The sequence below is a fragment of the Sprattus sprattus genome (genome assembly GCF_963457725.1).
Source record: "Sprattus sprattus genome assembly, chromosome: 4".
In the NCBI taxonomy this organism is placed as follows: Eukaryota; Metazoa; Chordata; class Actinopteri; order Clupeiformes; family Clupeidae; genus Sprattus; species Sprattus sprattus.
Window position 1 is genome coordinate 4085352 of NC_137923.1, and position 21448 is coordinate 4106799.

At 42.9% G+C, this 21448-nt stretch overlaps 1 protein-coding gene and 1 long non-coding RNA gene across 2 annotated transcripts; both read left to right on the forward strand.

The window, feature by feature from the left end:
• Nucleotides 1–1552: 1552 nt before the first annotated feature.
• mmp16b (matrix metallopeptidase 16b (membrane-inserted)) lies at nucleotides 1553–15201 on the forward strand (the record flags this gene model as incomplete). The annotated part of the gene is made up of 10 exons (XM_080837934.1): nucleotides 1553–1678; nucleotides 8951–9099; nucleotides 9999–10127; nucleotides 11255–11559; nucleotides 12934–13095; nucleotides 13344–13564; nucleotides 13762–13900; nucleotides 14041–14191; nucleotides 14582–14697; nucleotides 14840–15201. 10 exons carry the CDS (start codon nucleotides 1553–1555, stop codon nucleotides 15199–15201), a joined length of 1860 nt encoding a protein of 619 aa, XP_080694060.1.
• A 4748-nt stretch (nucleotides 15202–19949) lies between these two features.
• Nucleotides 19950–20971, forward strand: LOC308364829. Its single transcript, XR_013968639.1, has 3 exons — nucleotides 19950–20205; nucleotides 20581–20620; nucleotides 20875–20971. It is a non-coding gene; the product is annotated as an uncharacterized lncRNA (long non-coding RNA).
• The last annotated feature ends 477 nt before the right edge of the window (nucleotides 20972–21448 follow it).

Consider the following 21448-nt stretch of genomic DNA (forward strand, 5'->3'; position numbering starts at 1 on the left):
AGCGAGTACTTCCTGATCTCCCTTATTAAATGAGTGGAGGAGATGATTTAATTTCCCCCTTGGATCAACTAAACCCAAGTACTGCCCTGTGAAAAGAAAGGATGGTCAGTCTTCACCCATTTGCACACACTAATTGCTGGCTTAAAGTTCAGCAATGTGTTTTTTGAAATCAAGTGTGATTTCCCACCAAGGCTTTCACAGCTGAAACCAACTGTATTCGGTGCATTTTCTCATTCAACAAGCACAGCTATTTTCTTGACACAATTACAGTGCGATTCAAAATAATTTGCTGTAGGCCTACTTTGCCACACATTTCTAATGTGATGTATTCAAATAGCCACTGGCTGCTACAGACTGTGTGGTTGCATGGGGGGGAAACTTTTATGAAACCGTACAGACCACTGCAAATGAAATTAGAATCAATCCTCGTGCCTAAAGCCAAATTACAGCCGTGGGGATATCCTTTGCCAAACCCACTCTCACTCGTGTTATGTTGTTAAATCATTTTTATAATTTATTGATGAGCCTGTAGAGGAAAGATCCAGAGTATGGTGAAAGACTGATTCAGCTATCATTGGCATTGAGCTCTTGGATGGCATCTGGTGGTCGCTCAACAGCCAAAGAGCCAAAGAGGAAGGGGAAGGAGGAATTTAAATGGATGTTTTAATGAATGCCTGAATGGAAAAAAAGATAAATTAATTAATTGATCCATTGTTAAGTTTGTTAAGTAAGCACAGCTGTCAACACAATACATTTTTTGCAGTATATCAAAAGGTGCACATAACCGCTTGTACTAGAAAAATTGTGACGAAATATTACCACCTAGTGGTAAAATGGATTTTTGAAAGCAGGAAAAAAATAAACTGCGTTAGCAGGTGCTTTAGTGAACAGTAGGAAATTGTTTGCCTCAATTCCACTGAAAGATATTGACAAGTGATATAGGTTAGTAGTTATGTTGTGTTTTTTTGTGCCATGTTATGGTATATGTCACCTATTTAAATCGTGCCACAATTTGAAAGCAATATGTATTAAAAGAACATTATATGAATGCGACGTGTTTTGCGCTTTGTGCTTTTTATGAGATTTAACATGTTATCTTTACACTTAAAGTGTATTCTGGCATTATGGACGGCGCCGTTCCCTATGTAGGAGAGATGAGGGGGGCGGGGGGAGTGAACTTCAAGCTTCAAGCTGCTGAGACAATCAAAGCGCAGGCGCTAACCCGTGGGTATCATCGCATACGCGCATAAATGTTGCTTAGGTACAGAAAGGCAGGCTAGGCAACTGGGAAGGTGACTGTCAAGAGCAGCGGAAATGCGTTGCCAAGATAATCGAGCCTGGCAAAAAAAATCCGACATGGAGTGTGGTTAACCATCCAGCAGCGCCAGCACAGTTTCATGGATGCATGTCTTCCCCCTGCCTCAACACTCCTCTCTGTAGGTCGCAGCATCTTTCGGATCCTAATGGCTTTTCTCATCTGACGCGCGAGGATTTTTGGTCAACACCTCGACAGATTTTGTATTTATTATAGCATCGAACATAAAACATAAACATGATTTTGAAATCATTTCATAAGCGGAAAAGACTGGAACATACATGCGCAGGAGTGCTATGGTTGCATACTTCGCTTTGGATTTTATGTGCCGTGTCCGGAGACGAGCATCGCTTCAGTGTGGAGGTAAGCTTGGCCCAGTTGTGGGGTTGGGTGTTCAGACTGTGAGTCCGTTGGTCCTGCTTGATGATTCCCATTTCGTTACGAATCACACGCAAATAACATCTCCGGAATGAATTGAAGCATAATTGCGTTGTGTTGGACTGCAATAGCTGGGCATCAGTATCGTCATACTAGAATGATCACATTTTGCACTGTACTTCATGGAGGAATTGACTCCGTGCACATGGAACATGTATGCATATGCACAGCAGATTACTGAGTGTTTTCTCAAACGTGATCAAAGTGTCATGAATCCTTTTCTACACTATTCTGCTTTTAGCATTGCTCGTAGAATTTATATTAAGCTCCTGAAAGCTGTAGTCTGTAGAGATGTTGCTATGTGCTCACTTCAAGTGCTCAACCCCTACAGACAGAAAAGTGAATGTGACACCTCATTCTTACAATTTCCTCAATGAAATGACAGACCGAACATGATGCAAGAACACAATTGACACGGATGTGGACCCCGAGAAAGAAGCTCAAAATTGTATTAAATGAGGGAACAGCATATTCTTAGCAAACTGGGATAACTCTAACGTCTATCTAAAGACGTTATGAATTGTAAGGTATCAACGAGAATTGGCGTCTCTCCCTATCCACTGCTTCCCTTAGATATGCTCGTAGATTAAGATTTTAGCAGGACATGGTGTTACGTAATAAGATTTAGACCCTCTGGCCCACATTATTTAGTGTCAGACCTGCTGGGAGGAGAGCAGGGGATTCAGTGCTAGCGCCACCAGATCAAAACAGAATCCCACATCTGCTCTTGTTTTGGCACCATGATGCAAACAGAATGCTGTTTTCCCTTGTTGGAACCGTCCAATCATGAACCTTTAAAGGAGGCTGATCTGGACACCACAACTATTTTCAGCACCTACACATTTTTCAGCCCCGCTGTTCAGAGCTGAAATTGCTGTTCAAGTATCGAGCATACAAATAAAACACTATCCCTGTTCATCAATGCCACGTATTTCTATGTACTTGACTGCTGTCCACTGTTCCCCTTCACTAATAGTGCCAAAGGGAACAAGGCAGTGACCTGGATACGACTAACCCCCACCTTCCTTCTGCTCTGGTAACGTATGGGGGCTGCCCATACTGCACTGGCTGTCTGCTGTGTTGTTGAAGGGCTGTGGACTCTGGCAGCGGCGGCTGCTGCTGCTGCATACTCACTGCTCAGGTCACTGGATTCATATTAGCTTGATTAATAGTGTGGGAGTGTGGCTACGCCTGGGGAGAGATGCCATCACAGGCCTGGGAACAGGCTGGAACCTTCAGCAGAGAGCACTCCGGGAATCACTGCACCCCGAGCCATTTACAGTAATGCACAGGACTACCAATTAAAAACAGTGGGGAAAGAAATGTGTTTCTCCTTGTCGTGCAAAGTGCCCATGGGGCAAACTAAGCAACAACACGAGCGAGAGACCTTCATGGATCTGTGTGTGGCTTGTGCTTCTTTGTGGAATTGAAAAATTGGAGTGCTTGTGCTGTGCACTTCAGGCGACTAATTGGTCCATCCATACACAGCCACACCCGAATCCATTTCATTGAAAGCTGCTCACTTTTATTGGAGTATCATATGGGTACCGCAGGAGCAATCAGAGATTTACAATCTACAGATCGGCATTAGCCAAAATTTGCTACTGTATTCCATGTGCCCTTGTGTGCTCTAGCTGTCACTGATGATGGACAGCATAGCCTGAATCTGAAAACAGCCCTGAAAACAATTGCACACTGCCACAGGGAAAGTCGTGTTGCCATCATGTAATGAAAGAGAAGGGTTAAAAGGTATAAGTCAATCAGGAAAAATTGGAAAGGGAAGGCATCCCATTTGCAAATGCACATTTAGACTCACAATATCATTTCCTTCCGAAGGTCTGGAACCTGCGTCTCAGCACAGCTGTGTGCCAAGCAAACACACAGCTGATTAAAGGCATAAAAAGCGGATCAAGGGGTGGTTTGGCTTAGGAGCTGGAATCAGAGAGGGAGAGAGAGAGAGAGGGAAATGGAGAGAGAAAGCAAGGGAGCGAGCGAACGAGAGTATGAGAGAGATAGAGGGAGGGAGGGAGAGAGAGAGATGGAGGGGGGGGGGGGGGGATTAGCTGGCGTGGCAGTGATAGCTCTGAGAGCCTGGAGTGAGTTGGTGCATAGGCAGCTGGGTACCAGGGAGACAGCTGTGGGTTAGTGTAGTGGAGTAAAGTGAAGCTGCGTGGTTGTTTTGCTCAATTCGATTGGCCATGCCTGACAGTGACCTCTCAGCCAACCTGGGAAAGCGCTCACAGACAGAAAGTTGAAGGACAGTAGGTCGTGTACATTAATGCGTGAATACATTAATGCGTGAATACATTAATGCACAACAATAAAGAAACACTATGTTGTTAAAGAAAATATTTTGCACTGCAAAACTGAAATTGAGCTGCAGAAGTGCTCTGGATTAGTATTGAATTCAAATGTGGGCTTGGTACAAAGTTGATATTGTTGGAGTTCACTGGATTTAGTTTGGGTCTCGATGACTCAAAAGTGATTTATTACTTCGCCCTGTGTGTTGCATCACTGCGGGCTGTCGGGACATCTGAAAGTGGTAAACAAGAACGGTGACGAATGGTAAGAGTGATTGACAACACTCCCAAGCATCGGGACACAACGCATAACTCACTGTGGCACGGCTCCAGAGGTGAATCAGATAGCACACATGCCGCCCTGTGAAGGACAGCACACCACAGCACAGCACAGCACAGCACAGCACAGTACAGCACAGCACAGCACAGCACAGCACAGCACAGCACAGCACAGCACAGCACAGCACAGCACAGCACAGCACAGCACAGCACAGCACAGCACAGGAGGCCTGGACGCGCCATCAGCACAGCTTATTCACAAATGGACCTGCACAGCATCGGGCTGCCCACTGCTTGGGCTCACATGGAGGCATGGTGGCTCAGCACTGAGTGTCCCTACTGGTCATTGTGAAATATTTCTCCCTGCCTGGAGAGTGACCTGGTGAGACACCATTGTTTTCCTTGACATGCTCCTTGTTCATTTGTAAGGGCTATTAGTGTTGACTTCATGTCTTGGCTTGATCTCATGTACCCATTTATATATAAATGTGCTTGTGTGGCCTCAACACACGTGGTCTGCGCAGAAGCATTATTCATGTGGACTCTCTCAGTGAGTAATATCTCAGTAGCACATGTATAGACGCTGCGGCCATCCTCTGAATAATTGAAGGGAAGTGATACCAGGCTAAGACGAATGCACTGTATCCGTGGTGCTTCATTTCCATGGAGACCCCTGGGCATGTGCCCACCGGGCTGGAGGGAGCCAGCCGGCGGAGCCTACGCAGCCTGGCCTGATGAATTATTGACATGCACCCCGTCAGCTGGTGTGTTCCCTCACTTCCTGGCTTCTGCTTGGAGAGGGGGGGGGGGGGGGGGTGTTGATGCCCACTCGAGGAGGAGCTGATTGAATGGAAGGAAATGGTGGAGTGATTGGCTCCATCTTATCACGTCCATGTGAGCGCCTAGCGTGGAGGCACAGCTGTGATGTTAGTCGGCGTTGCTCATGAGAAGTTCTCCCCATCTTTGGAAATGGAAATGGAATGGAAATGGAGCCCTAGTGACTAGTGACTGTTTTACGGCAGAGATAGTGACACACACACACTCTGTATTTTTTATCTCTGCATTTCACCCATCCAGGTTAGTGATACACACAGTGAAGCACACTAACCCGGAGCAGTGAGCTGCCCTTTGGCGGCGCCCGGGGAGCAGTGATCGGGGTTAGGTGCCTTGCTCAAGGGCATCTCAGCCGTGGATGTGGGCATGGGAGAGCAGTGCTCTACCACTTCCCCTGCCCACATTTTTCCTACGGGATCGAACCGGCCACCCTCTGGATACCAGCCCGAAACCCTAACCAGTAGGCCACAGCTTTGGAGCTATCTTGCAGTGATGAGCGGGTAACATGAACACACACTCCAAAACAACAGAGATAGGGCTCAGTTTGGTAAAATCAGTCTGGACGTGTGTTGTGTGCTGCAGCATCATGTTGTATCAGTATTGGTTGGATGACCTGGGAGACAAAGGTATCCCCTCTCAAGACGTGCATGCACACACACCAGAACATGTGTGTGCATGCATGTAGTGCCCACACTCTTTAATATATGAGAACAAGCAGATCTGTGGATTTTGTGGACTTACCCAGCCAGGGGCGTTGCTAAGAGTTGAACATATTTAGGGCTTAGCCCAGACCTGTAGGGAGATCTGGGGAAATTGTCCCCCGGGGATTTTTTTTTTCTATTTCTGACAGCTAAATGCACCATTTTCACACAGTTTGAGACAGTGTGCCTAAAGACAGGGCCCATCATCCGTCTGACTCACATGAACATTACCCCGTCCATTATACCGCACTGCTTGTCTGCATGAACACACGTTTATGCTAGGTCACACTGACACAGGAAAGGGACAGACTTTTATAGACAGAAATTACGTTTCATGTGAAGATCATTTTTTTTGAATATCAGAAAACAACGTCAGCCTTAGGTAAACCGAGTTGTAGATAGGCCTACAAAGAGTGTTGTCTGGGGATAGATTTAAAATTAGGAGATAATAAAGTTGATTCTAAACGGTCTAAACGGTTGCCCCAATTGGCCAAATGGTCAGCAAAAGGAGATTGCAACAGGAGATAACTCTTCCTCCACCTCTTCTAGCCTCGCCTGCTCCTGCGTTTCCTTCATCCTTTAAAAGTGTATCATCTCCATGGCCTTCAAGTCCTACAATTGTGAATTAGCTGGCTAGCTTCCTACCCGATGCCAACATTGACAAGCCCTGTAATCGGTGCTTACACAAAATGTGCAGTGTCAAGGGGTTTGAAGTAGATCTGCTGCTAGAATGACACAGATGACCCCAAACCGTAGGTTTTTGATTAACAATTTCATATTGCTTTCAAGGACTTTAATGGATGATCAGAACGGCAGATAAATAGATCTGCTATGAAAAATATTTTAAAATGTTTTGCTATTTTATTATTTAAAATTTAAATCTAAATAAAATTGAGATCTAGAGCTATTCATAAAACCTTTGGGGAATAGTATATTAATATTAGTAGCCTCGGACGCCCAGGCCTAATGACACCCATGAACTAACCCTATGACTGGCTACCCATGTTGCACTGCTTTTGGCAATCTCTGCCTTTTAACTGTGCCCTCAGGCCAGCTGGTACTCACTGGAGCAGTCAGTACAAAGTGTTAGAAATACTAGTCATATTAAGTCCTGTCATGGACAATATCAAAACTCTTAATGGAGTACACGAAATTGAAGTCTTTGTTTTTTGCTTGTCTTTGAACAATCAGTAAGATGCCATAATAAGTATTGACAAATATTTATACATTCATTCTTTTATTGATTCATACAACAATAAGCAATTATACTTCCATTTAGGGATGCACCGATACCGATACCAGTATCGGGTCGATACTTCGTTAAAATACTCGTACTCGTACTCGTTTTAAATTACCGATACCAAAAACCGATACCAGTGTTGCGTCTTAACGCGTGTGTTTTCTTCTCCTCTACTGTCTATGCCTGCCAGGTGTGAGAGCGGCGAGTTGCATAGAGGCCGAGAGCGGTATTGCAGACAGATAAGTTGAGGTTAAACTTGCAGTTTAAATTAATTCAATAACAGCTTGGATACGATGTGTGGAGGTGGCTTGCGTAAGCTAGCGGTTTCGCTAGAGATTTTAAACTTAACACGTACGACCTCCAGTAAAGGTAAGTGCTATCTTCGGCTATTTTATGTTTTGCAGTTAACTTAGAACGGCTGTTACATAGGCAAAGTGTAGGGGCTAGCCTACTGTCTTTAGCGACGCTGCGCCTATAACATATTATTGCCATTTGCTACGGTTGATTGACGGGGACAGGAATGTATTTGTTTTCTCCTCTTTTACACGGACGCATTTAGGTCTCGAAAGGAGGACATGTGAGGGTAAAAGAGGACGTCTGTCTTGTCTTGTGTTTCAGGAATCTTGTTAGTTTGTCATAAACACCCGCTAGCAAGTAGCCGCTAGCAAGACATCCCGTTAGCGATGTTAGCAAGGTTGTTTTAACACTCTTGGACATTGATGCTAGTATTTTTCCGTTTTTCCGCCTGATGCTAATATTAAGTGCTTTTGCGTTAACTTCTTTGCAATGTTATTGTGATAGCTATGTTGGCTAGGTTGCAAACAACTTCCCTAACACAGTCAAACTTCAGGCAAGTGTCAATTTGGCTGCAAGAACGTAGTCCAGTTCATTGTCAACATTAAACTCTAGTAAGAAATCGCTATACCGTTGTGCTGCCTTAACGGCGATTTTGATTCATTTTAAGATAAATGATGAAAGGAGTAAGGCACAGTGTAAGATCTGCACTGTTACAGTGTCGAAGGGGGGAAAGGAAAGTACTTCGTTTGACACAAGCAATTTGATTAAACATCTGAAGACGCACCATAGTGCTAAGCACACAAAGTTCACTCATGCCAGTGGCTTAAGAGACCAAGCAACCAATCTTTACTGACGTCTTTCAAAAGACAAAAACGCGCACGCACACACACAGACAGAGAGAGAGAGAGAGAGAGAGAGAGAGAGAGAGAGAGAGAGAGAGAGAGAAGGGGAGGAAGAGAGTTGTTGATCCTTTTGTAACTGAACTGTGCTCATGTTCTTATCATCCAGGATAGTTCTGTTCACTTTTTGTTAAGCAGACTGTGTTGTTAACTATGCAGCAAATTAAATTGCCATCTGTCTATATGCAAATTTTGTCTAATGTGATGATATTGACTCTTTTTTTTTTTTTTGGTTTAAACCAGAAAGCTCTTTATTTTTGGCTTGGGATAGCCTTCTGTTAATGTTGTACTATAGGCTTGACATAACCTGCAGAGGATAAAATAAAATCTTTCATGGAAATCAAATCTTGGAAGTATCGGTATCGGTACTCGGTATCGGCAAGTACAGAAATAAAAATACTCGTACTCGTATCGGTTTGTAAAAAAGTGGTATCGGTGCATCCCTACTTCCATTGCATTGTGTTTAATTAGTCAATGTGTCCATTATGAGGACAATGCTGGTAACATGTAGGTCTGTCCAAATGTGGATTAAGTCCAAGCTACGAGCAGCCCATGATAAAATCTCTCTCCCACACTAGCTCTGCTCACCCTATCCCTCTCTCTCTCTTTCCTTTCACTCACTTGTGTTTTTTTCCACTCTACTGTAGGCTTGGCTGCAGAAGTATGGCTATCTCCCGCACACAGAACCTGGAATGGCTGTTTTGCGCTCAGCACAGTCCATGCATTCAGCCATCGCTGCCATGCAACGTCTTTATGGCCTTAATATCACAGGGACACTAAACAGGAACACTATAAGGTGAGCCTAAATCCAGTTCAACACACACACGCACACACGCACACACGCACACACACACATGCACATACACACACACACACACACACACACACACACAAACACACGCACACAGGCACACATACACACATACCCACACACAGACAGGATCTGTCTCTCAAACATATTTGCATACACACTTTTAATATACAAACTCACAAAACAAAACTAAAAGTTGTGTACCAGCATTTTGACAAGTGCTCCAGATGTAGTGATTTTATGCCGTGAGGTTTAAACACTTGAGAGATGTCTTCATGGGTAGTATGATTGATGGAAGATGTATCATAATCTCCCAATGTTACATAATCTGTGCATCAGATTTATTCAATGCAAATACAGTATGTGCATTATGGCACTGATATGCCCTGGCTAAACCCTATAATACTGTCTAGTCATTAATAATACTCAATCTGCATCTGTGCGACATCATTTTATTACAAGGCAAGATTTTTTTCCCCCATTAGGGTGCATTGTTCAAACAGAACAGCTAAGATAATTTTTCAGTGGCTCAACACAATGCGCTTGTCAATGCTAAATGATGGTTGTTGTTGTTGGTGACAGGTGCTTTTTGGAGTATTTTTCAGCCATTATTTATCGGCTGCAGACATTAATGAAAAGTGGCAACCATTACAAACAGCTTGCAGTGATAATGAATCTTGTGCGATGTGGGATACAAATGCACAAGTAACCAACGCCAAAAAAAGATGAAAGTAGTCAAGTCAACAGAACCTAAGTGCAGGATTTGTGATGAGCAACATGGGACCTTTGGGGTCTTAGACAACAGCATTAACCTGCTTAGCTATTGACAGGAAAATGATAGAGATGCCAGCCATGATGTACATGCGTCATGTTCTTCTTCTCAGCTGGATGAGGAAACCCCGGTGTGGAGTCACAGATCCACTTAGCGACGTGTCCAGTTCCGGCAGCCGGCCCCGCAAACGGCGCTACGCCCTCACGGGCCAGAAGTGGCAGCGCACGCACATCACATACAGGTGGGAGTGAGTGAGGAAGATGACTTGTCTGGTGGTGTGATGACGAGCTGAGACTCGGTAGCATCAGTAACTATTAACAATCTGTTTTCAAGTTAGTGCCTCTTCACTTATAATGACGTAAACGTCTCGCATGTTCCACGATGTTACACGGGTAAGTCGCCATGAATACATTTTCTCAAACTCCCCCACTGCAATGGAGACCCGGCCGGTACACGTAATTGAGAAACCTCCTCACTGCATTCTGCTTATCTCTAACCTTTCAGGGACATATTCTAAAGCTCGTAAGTTTACATTTACGAAAGGCAGGGAGGAAATATAAGGTTCTCTCACCCCAATTTAGACTAGACCGACTAGAGCATGTGATAACAAAACTGATGTATTCAAATCCTTCCTCCTGTGATTATTTTTTAATTGCTGAGGCACCTATGCAAATGGGATGTAAATCAGTACAGGAAGGGGACAGGCTGCTGACTGCGTCTCTTTCTGGGAAAATCAGAGGAAAGAGAGGAGATTTTCTTTTTTTTTTCTGTGTCTGTCAGCGAGAGATAAAGACTTGAATGTGAAAGTTCAGCAAAGCTACTGCTGCTGGAACAGTTTAAAAGTAAACTCTCAGGCTTCTAGGATTCGAAGGGACTATGGTTTTGGGAAATTGCTTTCTCACCATCTCCAGGTTTTGTGAGTCTTGGTTTGTGTGTGTGTGTGTGTGTGAGTGTCTCTGTGTGTGTGTTTTTCATGTGGATAATGCACAGTCTCACATAAGCAGTTGATTGTTTCAGTGCTCCTTAGAAGTGTTTGTTTCCATCCTCATGGGGCCCCTTCATTTCATATCTATGTGACCTAGACTGCAGTGGAATTCATTGATTGCCTAAGTTGTTGTTCAGACAGTCATGGCGCAGGAATTACATTCAGTGCCAGGATATTTGTCTTTATTCAGTGCGTGTCACACATTTCTCTATGCAGGAATACAACTCAAGTGACTCATCAAACATACAAATAGAGCTCCATTTTTCAATTTTAAAAATAGTCCCATAGAGTAACACAGTGAGTTTCCAAATAGATTAAGCCCAGGAGTATAAAAACACACTTTAAACTATTTAAGCTATTATAACCCTTTGTTCCGTCTCCAGCTTAAAGAATTTCACGCCCAAGGTGGGAAACCCGGAGACCCACGCTGCCATCCGCCGGGCGTTTGACGTGTGGCAGGGCGTGACGCCGCTGCGCTTTGAGGCCGTGCCGTACAGCGCTCTGGAGAGCGGCAAGCGTGAGGTGGACATCACCATCATCTTCGCTGCAGGTTTCCATGGTGACAGCTCCCCTTTTGATGGGGAGGGGGGCTTCCTGGCGCACGCCTACTTTCCAGGCCCAGGCATAGGCGGGGACACCCACTTTGACTCGGACGAGCCCTGGACCCTTGGCAACCCTAACCATGATGGTGAGAACGAGCTCCATGAAAAATGTCAGCCACCCCTCATGGGTACTTGTGTGTGGGCCTGTGTGTGCCAGTGTATGTTGTGGAGTGTGGATGATGTGTATGTGTGTGTGGATCAGATGGGGGGTTGGGTTGGGGGTAGGCGCTGGGAATATTACTTGGTGGCTGAAGCCACTCTTTGATGGGGTAATCAGATCCGCCACTTTGTTGCATCCAGAGGCACTTAACCTTAATTACCTAGACCTGAGTGCTTTTAAGACAAGCGCTCCAGCATAGCGATAATGGATAGCAGCAAACACAGGCATTAGCCAGAGGCACTCACACTGCTGTCTGCCAGCCTGAAATCACTCGCTTTTGGCCTTTATGACAGTGTGTGTGCTCTGAATCATAATTACAGCTTCTCATTTAACCCATTAATAGGGCAGGGTCATGGCTCTTCTCTTGAGGTCCCTGGATTATCTTGAATGTTGATCAAAGTACTATCTGATCTGCAATACTAATGCTACTGCTGACACCCACTAAAAAGGGCTTAAGGAATAATGCAAATCTGTCAAGGGCAGGGAAATGGTTTTAAGTTTTTTCTTCTGTCGTATTCGGTTGATTTGAAATTCACTTTCTTTTACTTGATGATTCAATCGCAGAGGAGCTGGACAAGGAAGCAGAGCCTGTGCTGAAATTGTTGTGCTCATGTTAGTCATGTAGGCTGATGAGAGTCAAGGTCAGTTAAGGTGATATGGGCGCAGTATGGCTCAGGGATTAGTGGACATTAGCCTGCACACGTTCTTACACTGTATCACGCTGGAATGCTGAAGCCAACAATTGTCATGCACACATACAGTGCTTAGTGAGACAAGCCCTGAGGTGTTTGCTGTCAGTGGAGGTCCGGTGAAAAACTGATTTTTTTTTTTTCACTGTTCATTGTGCATGTGTGTATTTTTACTTCCCTGTGTTTTCGGGCAATATAGGTCCGTTCATTCGGCATGTTGTGTAAGACAGTAGCCACCCACCCCCCTGCCCATGGCAAGGACGAGATTTTCTCTTATGTTTTGCTCCGGGTTGAATTACTGCACGGGTTCAGATCACCATGCTTTCCCTCGGCTTTCACTGTCAGTTAGCTTATCTGAGAATGTGATGCACCAAAATGCCATGACCCCAGATTACAGACAAGATTATATCTGAAACACGCTACTTAACTCGCAATCCATGCCAGCTGCTGTTACATGGCACAAAATCCACATTATTGTGAAAGCACAACAAAACTAAACACACCTGAAAATCCATGGACTGTCTGGACCTGGTACTCATATCAAAGGAATATTGAACGCCCTGGAACTGCTTGTAAATGTGTATATTTCTGTCATTTCTGTCTTTTTACAGGCAATGATCTCTTCCTTGTGGCAGTGCATGAGCTGGGCCATGCTCTTGGTCTGGAACATTCCAATGACCCCACAGCCATTATGGCCCCCTTCTACCAGTATATGGACACAGATAGCTTCAAGCTACCGCATGACGATCTGCAAGGCATTCAGAAGATCTATGGTGAGCTACTTGCGGCCCATGGTGATTTGATATTTCTGTCACTTCATCCATAGGATGATGGGTTAATATAACACCTCTAGGGGAAACACGAGTCTAGGAACACTGGTAGATTGTAGATCCAACTTAACCGTAATGAAAGCTTACGTGCAGAAATATAAATGTAGTGTTTCAATTTGTAAGTGGTGCTGGCCGTAAAAACCTCTGCCTGAACATGGTGTCATTCATTGCACCCTCTCTGATCTCAACAGGCCCTCCAGACAGGAGCCCCCAGCCCACCAGGCTGCTGACGACAGCTGCGCCCCCACGGCTGCAGCTTCCACCCTCTGACCCCCGCAAGCACGACCGCCAGAGCCGACCACACCGGCCTCCACAGAAGACAAAGACAACTAACCAAAACTCCAAACCCAATATCTGCGACGGCGGATTCAACACACTGGCAATCCTGCGAAAGGAGTTGTTTGTATTTAAGGTACCTTTTTGTGTGAAATCAGGTGTTTTTGGAGGATGAGGTCAGGATTTATTGAAAGGGAGACTTTCAAGGATGTGTGTATTAATGTTATTTCTTCTCATTGACATTGACAAGTGATAGTAAACTTGTCAACTATTCTAAACACCCATTGAAGGCATAACTATGCTAATCCCTTGTTTGTCCGCTTCTTTTTCTAGGACCAGTGGTTTTGGAGGGTGCGAGATAATTCTGTGGTGCCGGGGTATCCGATGCAAATCAACTACTTCTGGAGAGGACTGCCTTCCAAGATTGATGCAGTCTATGAAAACAGCGAAGGGAAATTTGTGTTCTTCAAAGGTGAGAATGACCTTTAAGGTTGCTTAACCTTCCCAATTTGTATTCATTCTCAATGTACACATGTTCTTTTAATGTAGAATTACTGTGGATTGACAGTTTTTTTTATTTTGTTTTTGTTTGACTGCCGTCGTTTCTTGTAGGGAACCGGTTCTGGGTGTTCAAAGACACGACCCTGCAGCCTACATATCCTAAGGATATTTCACTGTTTGGTACTGGGATGCCCACTCAGAGCATTGAGACGGCTGTCTGGTGGGAGGGTGCTGCTAAGACATACTTCTTTAAAGGGGACAGGTGAGTGTTGCAGACCGAGCCTCTGCCCCTCAGCACAACAGCATTCCTGCATGAGCACTGCTAGCCGTAATAATTGTGCCTAATTATGTGGAGCTGCCAAGTTGCAATGGCAATGTCATTAAAATCCCAAGAAGTGCGAATGTCCTTAGCAATGTACTGCAGCATTCTTGGCAGGAAATAAATAGTATGACAAAGTTCATAACTGCTGCCTGCTGCTCTGCATTAGCAAGAAGGACAAAAGGGGGCGGCAAATTTTGTGGTTGTTGCCATGTATCTTTTTGGAAAACTTTACAAAAACACTGTTGTGCCAAAGCAGGTTTTGCTGTCTGGTAAATTCTTGCTTGCACATTGTCCTAATTCGGTCTGCTTACTGCCTTATACCCTGTTCAGATACTGGAGGTATAATGAGGATATGAGGACCATGGACCCTGGGTACCCCAAACCCGTTTCTGTTTGGAAGGGTATCCCAGACTCCCCGCAGGGGGCTTTCGTGGACAAAGCTAATGGTAGGACTATGATAATGTTTTTTTGCAATCTAGATTAGTCTACAAAACAAATACAGCGCCTGAGGATTTTCAAATAAGATTTTATATATGATTTTTCAGCATTTTGATATGTCAACACCTCTCTTTCCGGCTTCATCTGCAGGATATACATATTTCTATAAGGGGAAGGAATATTGGAAGTTCAGCAATGAGAGACTGCGGACGGAGCCGGGATATCCACGCTCCATCCTGCGGGACTTTATGGGCTGCGACCACATCCCCATAGACCAGGACATGGACTGGGCCCAGCCTAAGCAGGAGGAGCACCAGTACGACCCAGAGGACGTGGACATCATCATCAAGCTGGAGAGCACGGGTGGCACGGAGAAGGCCGTGGCCATCGCCATCCCCTGCATCCTGGCCCTGTGCATGATGGTCCTGCTGTACACGGTGTTCCGCTTCAAGAGGAAGGACACCCAGCGCCACATACTGTACTGCAAGCGCTCCATGCAGGAGTGGGTGTGAGCGGGATGGCAGCGCTGGTGTGCACGCGCACGCGGAGGAGCAGAGTTGTCCATCAAGTAACCCCCCGCCCACCCTCAATCCCCCCCCCCCCCCCAAACCCCACCAAGTCAAGACCACCAAAATGCTCCTGCTGATTGAGTGTTTAGCAGCTGGTAGTGTATAGACAAAAAAAAAGTCTTGCCATGAGATCTTTGGGTTTAGGCTAGTTCAGGTCATGTGGCGTGAAGACCAGTCCGTTCTGGTCAGAAAGCGGACAGGAATGGGATTCCCTCTTTGACTGAAGGAGTTTGCTCTTCCTTCCAAATGCGAGGACAAGTACTGAGTGTGCAAAGCCATCTTGGACCGAGATCTTTCTTTGTTCAAACTGAAGTGACTACACTGACAATAAAGAGCTGAAGACAGAGACTTTTCTCTCTTCTGTACACTATAGGTATATCATTTTAAGTGTGGACTTGAGTGTCCCTCTTAAAACCTAAATGTGGATGCAGACTGATAACTGAACCAAATATGACCTTACTTTCCAAAGAGGATTGCTTTTCATTTTCTGTTTCTCTCATCATTGCTTATATCATCTCATTTTATTGTATTTTCAACTTTGCTCTTGCCTGAGGTAGTAACTGAGAGCTGGAGATTGTAGACTGTTGAAGGAGTCTGTCAAAAAACAGGTCCAAACTCTACCTGCAATATTTTTTGAATGCCTTAAATTCACAAATTATTTTATCTGTGTATATCTGAGTGTATTTATGTATTTATGTAGATTTACATTTTGTGTGAGTGCGTATACCTGTGTGCAAGAAAGAGTGTGTATATACAGTGTGTGTGTGTATGTGTTTGAGTGTGTGTCTACGCCATGTGGTGAGCTATTCAGATGGAAGGTTTTACTGTATAGATTACCTCACTTCTGATTGGCTGTTCCTCTGAGCAGTCCAATGGCTTAAGGTGTTATGTGGAACACTGTAAGTGCATAAAGATCAGGCGGTTAATCAGAAGAATCTTAGGCGCCAACACCTTTAGCCTTGTTACCATCCAGAGGAAAGAGAAGGGGTTTTCATTCTTTAGTGACTCATAATGATATTGTTCAGTCTCCTAATGCAGAAATATGACAGAGAAATGATTTATAATGCCTATGATGCACTTGTAATGTGCTATGATACATATACAAACTGTCAAATCCCAGTTATTATGCATGAAGTCAAATTGAAATAGTTTTTTTGCCTCATGATAATTTCATAAATTCATAACTTGTTTTGTCTCGAAAGCAGCGCTGTAATGAAGGTTGTAGAGACGGAAGTTACAGATGACTGTTCAAGATAATATTGGGTAAAAAAGCAGTCATCAAATAGTTTGTGTTTAAATGTGAAAAAGAAGAAAATCAATCACAAGAATCTGCTCGTCCAGATTAAATGATCCTTTTGGCTTTGGGCTGGAAGCAGAATGATATGCACTGGCAAATTGCCTTGTTTTGAAGTTTCATTTAGTATTGGACATGCTTTAGAAAATCAAACTAATCGGTTAACATCTAATTGTTTAGTAACTCTCTGCATTATAAGACTAAACTAAAATTGCAATCCTCTAACACCATCATGTGCGGTGTTCTTAGAATCTTCCAAACGTCTCTTGGTCACACACCCAGAGGAATGTGTGAATTTAATTTCATGTGTGATGTTTACTTCTGTTTTTCGAACGTGAGGAACCTACTCCATTTTGCCTTGCAACTCAGTGAGTACTGTACATGTATATTTGAACATGTTGTAAATATCTCATGTAGTATAGACTTGATATGACAAAGTGTGAGGCAGGCTGTCAATGAAGTATGAGAGTAATCATCTGCTGTAAGTACAGATGACCTATTCAACGTCACTGTTGACACGTGGCATTGCAGACATAATCCACAAAACACGCTGATGCCCTTTATGGATGTTGTCATAATTTCTTGATTCTGATTTTTATTTATTAGACTTAGTGAAGGATGTTTAATGAGCCAAACTAGTTGAATAAATGTCAGATGTTAATATAAAAAAGTGGTTTAATGATATTTGGCTATTTTTTAATGATTCTTCATCTAACATGTCTCATACACATAAAGGTAGGGAATTAAGCATAATATGAAGACAGTCATCATGTTGTAGACTTTATAGCAAATTTAGACTGTAGTTATCCTACCCATCAAAACATTTCAATGTGTCCATAAATGTTGCTTTATTCTGAATTGAAGAGCTACATGCTGGAACTATTGTCCCCACAAAAGCCTGATCACTAATTGCATTTCAAGTATGATTTGCATGTATCAGAGTGGAGCTCATGCTGTTAAGGTTGTTACTGGTAATTTCCGTGCCATTAAAGATCGAAATGACGGTGCTATTAATACAGCAGTCAACAGCATAGGGAGCGCCAGGATATAGTTGAGAGATGATGTGAAAGCCTGACAGGCACAGGATTGCACTCATCAGTCTCCCGGAGTAATTTTCCCAAACAAAACATTCAGGAATTTTCCAGTGTGAATTTCAATTTAACCCGGTTGTATAATGTCTCAAGAAGATTCTTGTTTAAGATGTATACATGAAAACAGACAAAATATTGCAGGGAAGAAGGTAACATCTATTGTAAACAAGTAAGAGCTTGCACTCAAACATTTTTTTGATTCACCAGAAATGTGTTTAGCATTTTAATGAAGCAGAAATCTGTTATTTCATAGAAACTTCATCAGCAGTAGAGTAGCATTTGTCAAGTGAATGGTTAAGATAATACATTACATTCATTACAGGTTATAGCATTACTAATGTAGCTTGCCACTGGCCTCGCCCCAATTCAATACAAGCTCAAATAAATGATCACCTTTTGTGATCTATCTTTTTAATGGGGTGGCAACTGTCAACATTGACAAATAAGCTAACATTCAGATGAGTGATAGCATTTTGTCTTCCACAAATTGGCATAGCACCATCATCTATCAGGCAGGGGCCAATGGAATGTGGATAAATGCGAAATATGAGCTGTATAAGGAGAACAGAGTTTTTTTTTTTATCTTATTACATCTCAGAAAAAGCAAACACAGCATGCCACAGGAATGTAACATTAGTGGATTGCTGAAGTGTAATGAGTTGCAGATGCTTTGCTGACAACTTTCAATAACTAATGGAGGCATGATCGCTGCTCTGCAAAAGATAATTCCAAAGAGGAACGACCATCTGTCCAAAGAGCCTTCCTCAATAAGCAATACTTAAATTCCACCAGTAAATAAATATTTGACAATTAGGAATAGCCATACAAAAGCTTACAGCTTGCTTGCAACAGCTCTTCTGCTCAGCAAATAAGGTACAAGATGGCACCAGACCCTGGCACAGATCTGGACCTGATCTGGCAAAGATCTGGCAAGATGGTTCCATTGCAGAACAGGGCTGGCTGGCTCCATTATCAACTCATGACAGGTTTCAGTCTTCAAGCACAGCATGCAAGAAGGAATTTCTACATATGGCCTATGGTGTAGGAGAGAGATACTGGTGAAAGCATGCAGTCAATCCGATGTGATTGTTATGCTTCGCAAATTGGATGCAACTTGAATAATGTTGTGGAGAATTTGTTCTGTTGTTATACATTTCAATACCGTGCTTGTGCTGCAGGGTAAATTAACACCACGCCCACTGACAAGGCATAATTTAAGATCAATGTAACGCTACATCCACAAGGGTTAAAGACATAGACATGTATATCTATACATGTCTATGGTTAAAGAAGCTAACATGTGACGTCATTGAACAACATCCCACAATCCATTGCGAAACTACCGATTCCAACACCAGAGAAACATGAACCTCATTCATTCACATGCGGGAGTTGTCTAGTCCCTAACTATATCGGCATGAGGAACGGAGATAAATGATGTTTTCGGCGATTCACATTCATCCCCACTTTGGCGTACTTGGTAACGGTTGTTGCAGGTTAATGTGAAGTAAATTGGTGGTCATTTATGCGATAGAACTCCAGCTATGGCCTGGCTCGACTAGATATTCAGCTAACGTTACCTAGCAAGGTAACGTATGCTGTGACAAATGTAGGATATCGTGATTGTTGCAGTGTACAGTTGTTTTTTGTAAGTTAGCGGTTATATTTTGACAAGGAAATGCAAGAAAAACTATTTGAAGCTTATGCCTTTTAATGTTAAGTTTTTTGTTGATAGTTCGGTGATTATTTAGCCTACTTGGGGGGCCTACGCCACGTGTGGGTCTATTGGTTTGCACGTGGCAACTCAAATTCAGTTAACAACGCTAACGTTGGCTACAAGTGATAGAGATATCTGATGAAAACATTGCATCACTTATATTACTTTACTTCGAGGTTAATATTTCCAGTGAATCCAGGACCTATGAATACAATCTGTGAAGGTAATAGACAAGTCATCTGCCCTTTGGTCACAAAACCTTTGCTGATTGCTCAGTAGGCAGAGTGGGATAAGTGTTTGGTAAACTAACCAGAGTAACAAGTGCAATTATTTTTATATGATGGATGAAGAGCATATTCCAGAACTCCCTGATTACGTGGTGTTCATAAGAATCCTGAGTGCATCAATGTGCCTTAAAGTGAGGCATAAGAAACTGGTTTGAAATTGATGTGTCCAGTACTGTTATATATGATGAGTGTTCAGCCTGATATCATTTCTGAATGCTTTGGAAGCCTCCGGTATTGTTGTAATCTTACCTTTTCTCTCCCTTCAACATGTTCCACTTACTGCAATGCTGGAACAGAACTGTGTGTGACCCCCTAACAGGTGAGCTGAGACCGCTCTCCCTATTTCTTGCCACATTCTGTCAAGACGGATGATAATGATGATACTATTCTTGAACTCTCTTTCTGAGCTGCTGATGTTGACAAAAACCCTGATATCATCCTTCTTTTTGAAACGATTTTTGTGGGGGGAATCATGGAAGGAATTTTATGTTTTCTGCTTTACCTTGTTGCAGGGACAAGTGTCTGGTGTTGAAAAGGCTGTTACGTGGACTTTCTGAAGTAAGTTTAAAATCAGACTAACAATAAAGCCCATTTAGTTAAAGTTGATCTGATTCATTTTATCCTCCATAACATCTTCTGAGCTGCTAAAACCCCTGTGTATCCTCTATGGTAAAGGTTCTGTTTGTCCATCCAGTTGTGTAACTACTATAGTAATGGGGATCAGTAATGTCTAAAATACACAGGGACATTTCTCAGTAAGGTGAACTAAATAACGGTATTGACGGATGATAATGATGATACTATTCTTGAACTCTCTTTCTGAGCTGCTGATGTTGACAAAAACCCTGACATCATCCTTTTTCTTTTTGAAACGATTTTTGTTTTGGGGAATCATGGAAGGAATTTTATGTTTTCTGCTTTAACTTGTTGCAGGGACAGGTGTCTGCTGTTGAAAAGGCTTGGACTTTCTGAAGTAAGTTTAAAATCAGACTAACAATAAAGCCCATGTAGATAAGTAATGTCTAAAATACACAGGAACATTTCTCAGCAAGGTGAACTAAATAACGGTATTGATGGATGATAATGATGATACTATTTTTGAACTCTCTCTCTGAACAACTGATGTCACTAAAAATTCTGATCTCGTCCATCTTTATGATTGTATTTGAAAAATAAATAAAAAATGGAAGGCACTAACTTATTTTGTATTGCTTTTACTCCTTGCAGGTCAACAGATAAGTAGAATGAAAAGGCTGCTACACTGCAAAGACTCTCATCTGCGATGATACTTCTGAATTGTACAATTTCTAAATAAACTATTGAGTACTCATTTTTTTGTCCTTTCTGTTTGATTTATCAGCATATTCATTGAACATTCTGAATTGTTTCCTTTGGCTTACAGCCCATGAATTTAATAAAACACTCTAAACTGCATGTGGCTCTGAAACCAATCAAAGCATATTTCATGAAATAGTACTGTGCAATACCACTACTGTGAAGTTGGTCTTATGCATGATAAATTACATTACCATTTCAGAGACATTTACCCTGTGAAAGGTGTTCCCTTTGTCTCTTAAAATGAGTGTAGTAGGCCTCAAACTTTGAAGAAAAGGGCTACCCTGAAGTTGAAGAGCTGCTGGTTTCCACCAAGTAGCTATGGAAAGCAGACAGTAAATGGTTAAATCAGAAGCTTCTACAACTTCTAAGTCTATTGTGCAGTTGTGCTGTTTTAGTTACTATTATATAACACAACACAGTTAAAAACAAGTTATCTAATTTAATGTTTACTTCTAACATGACC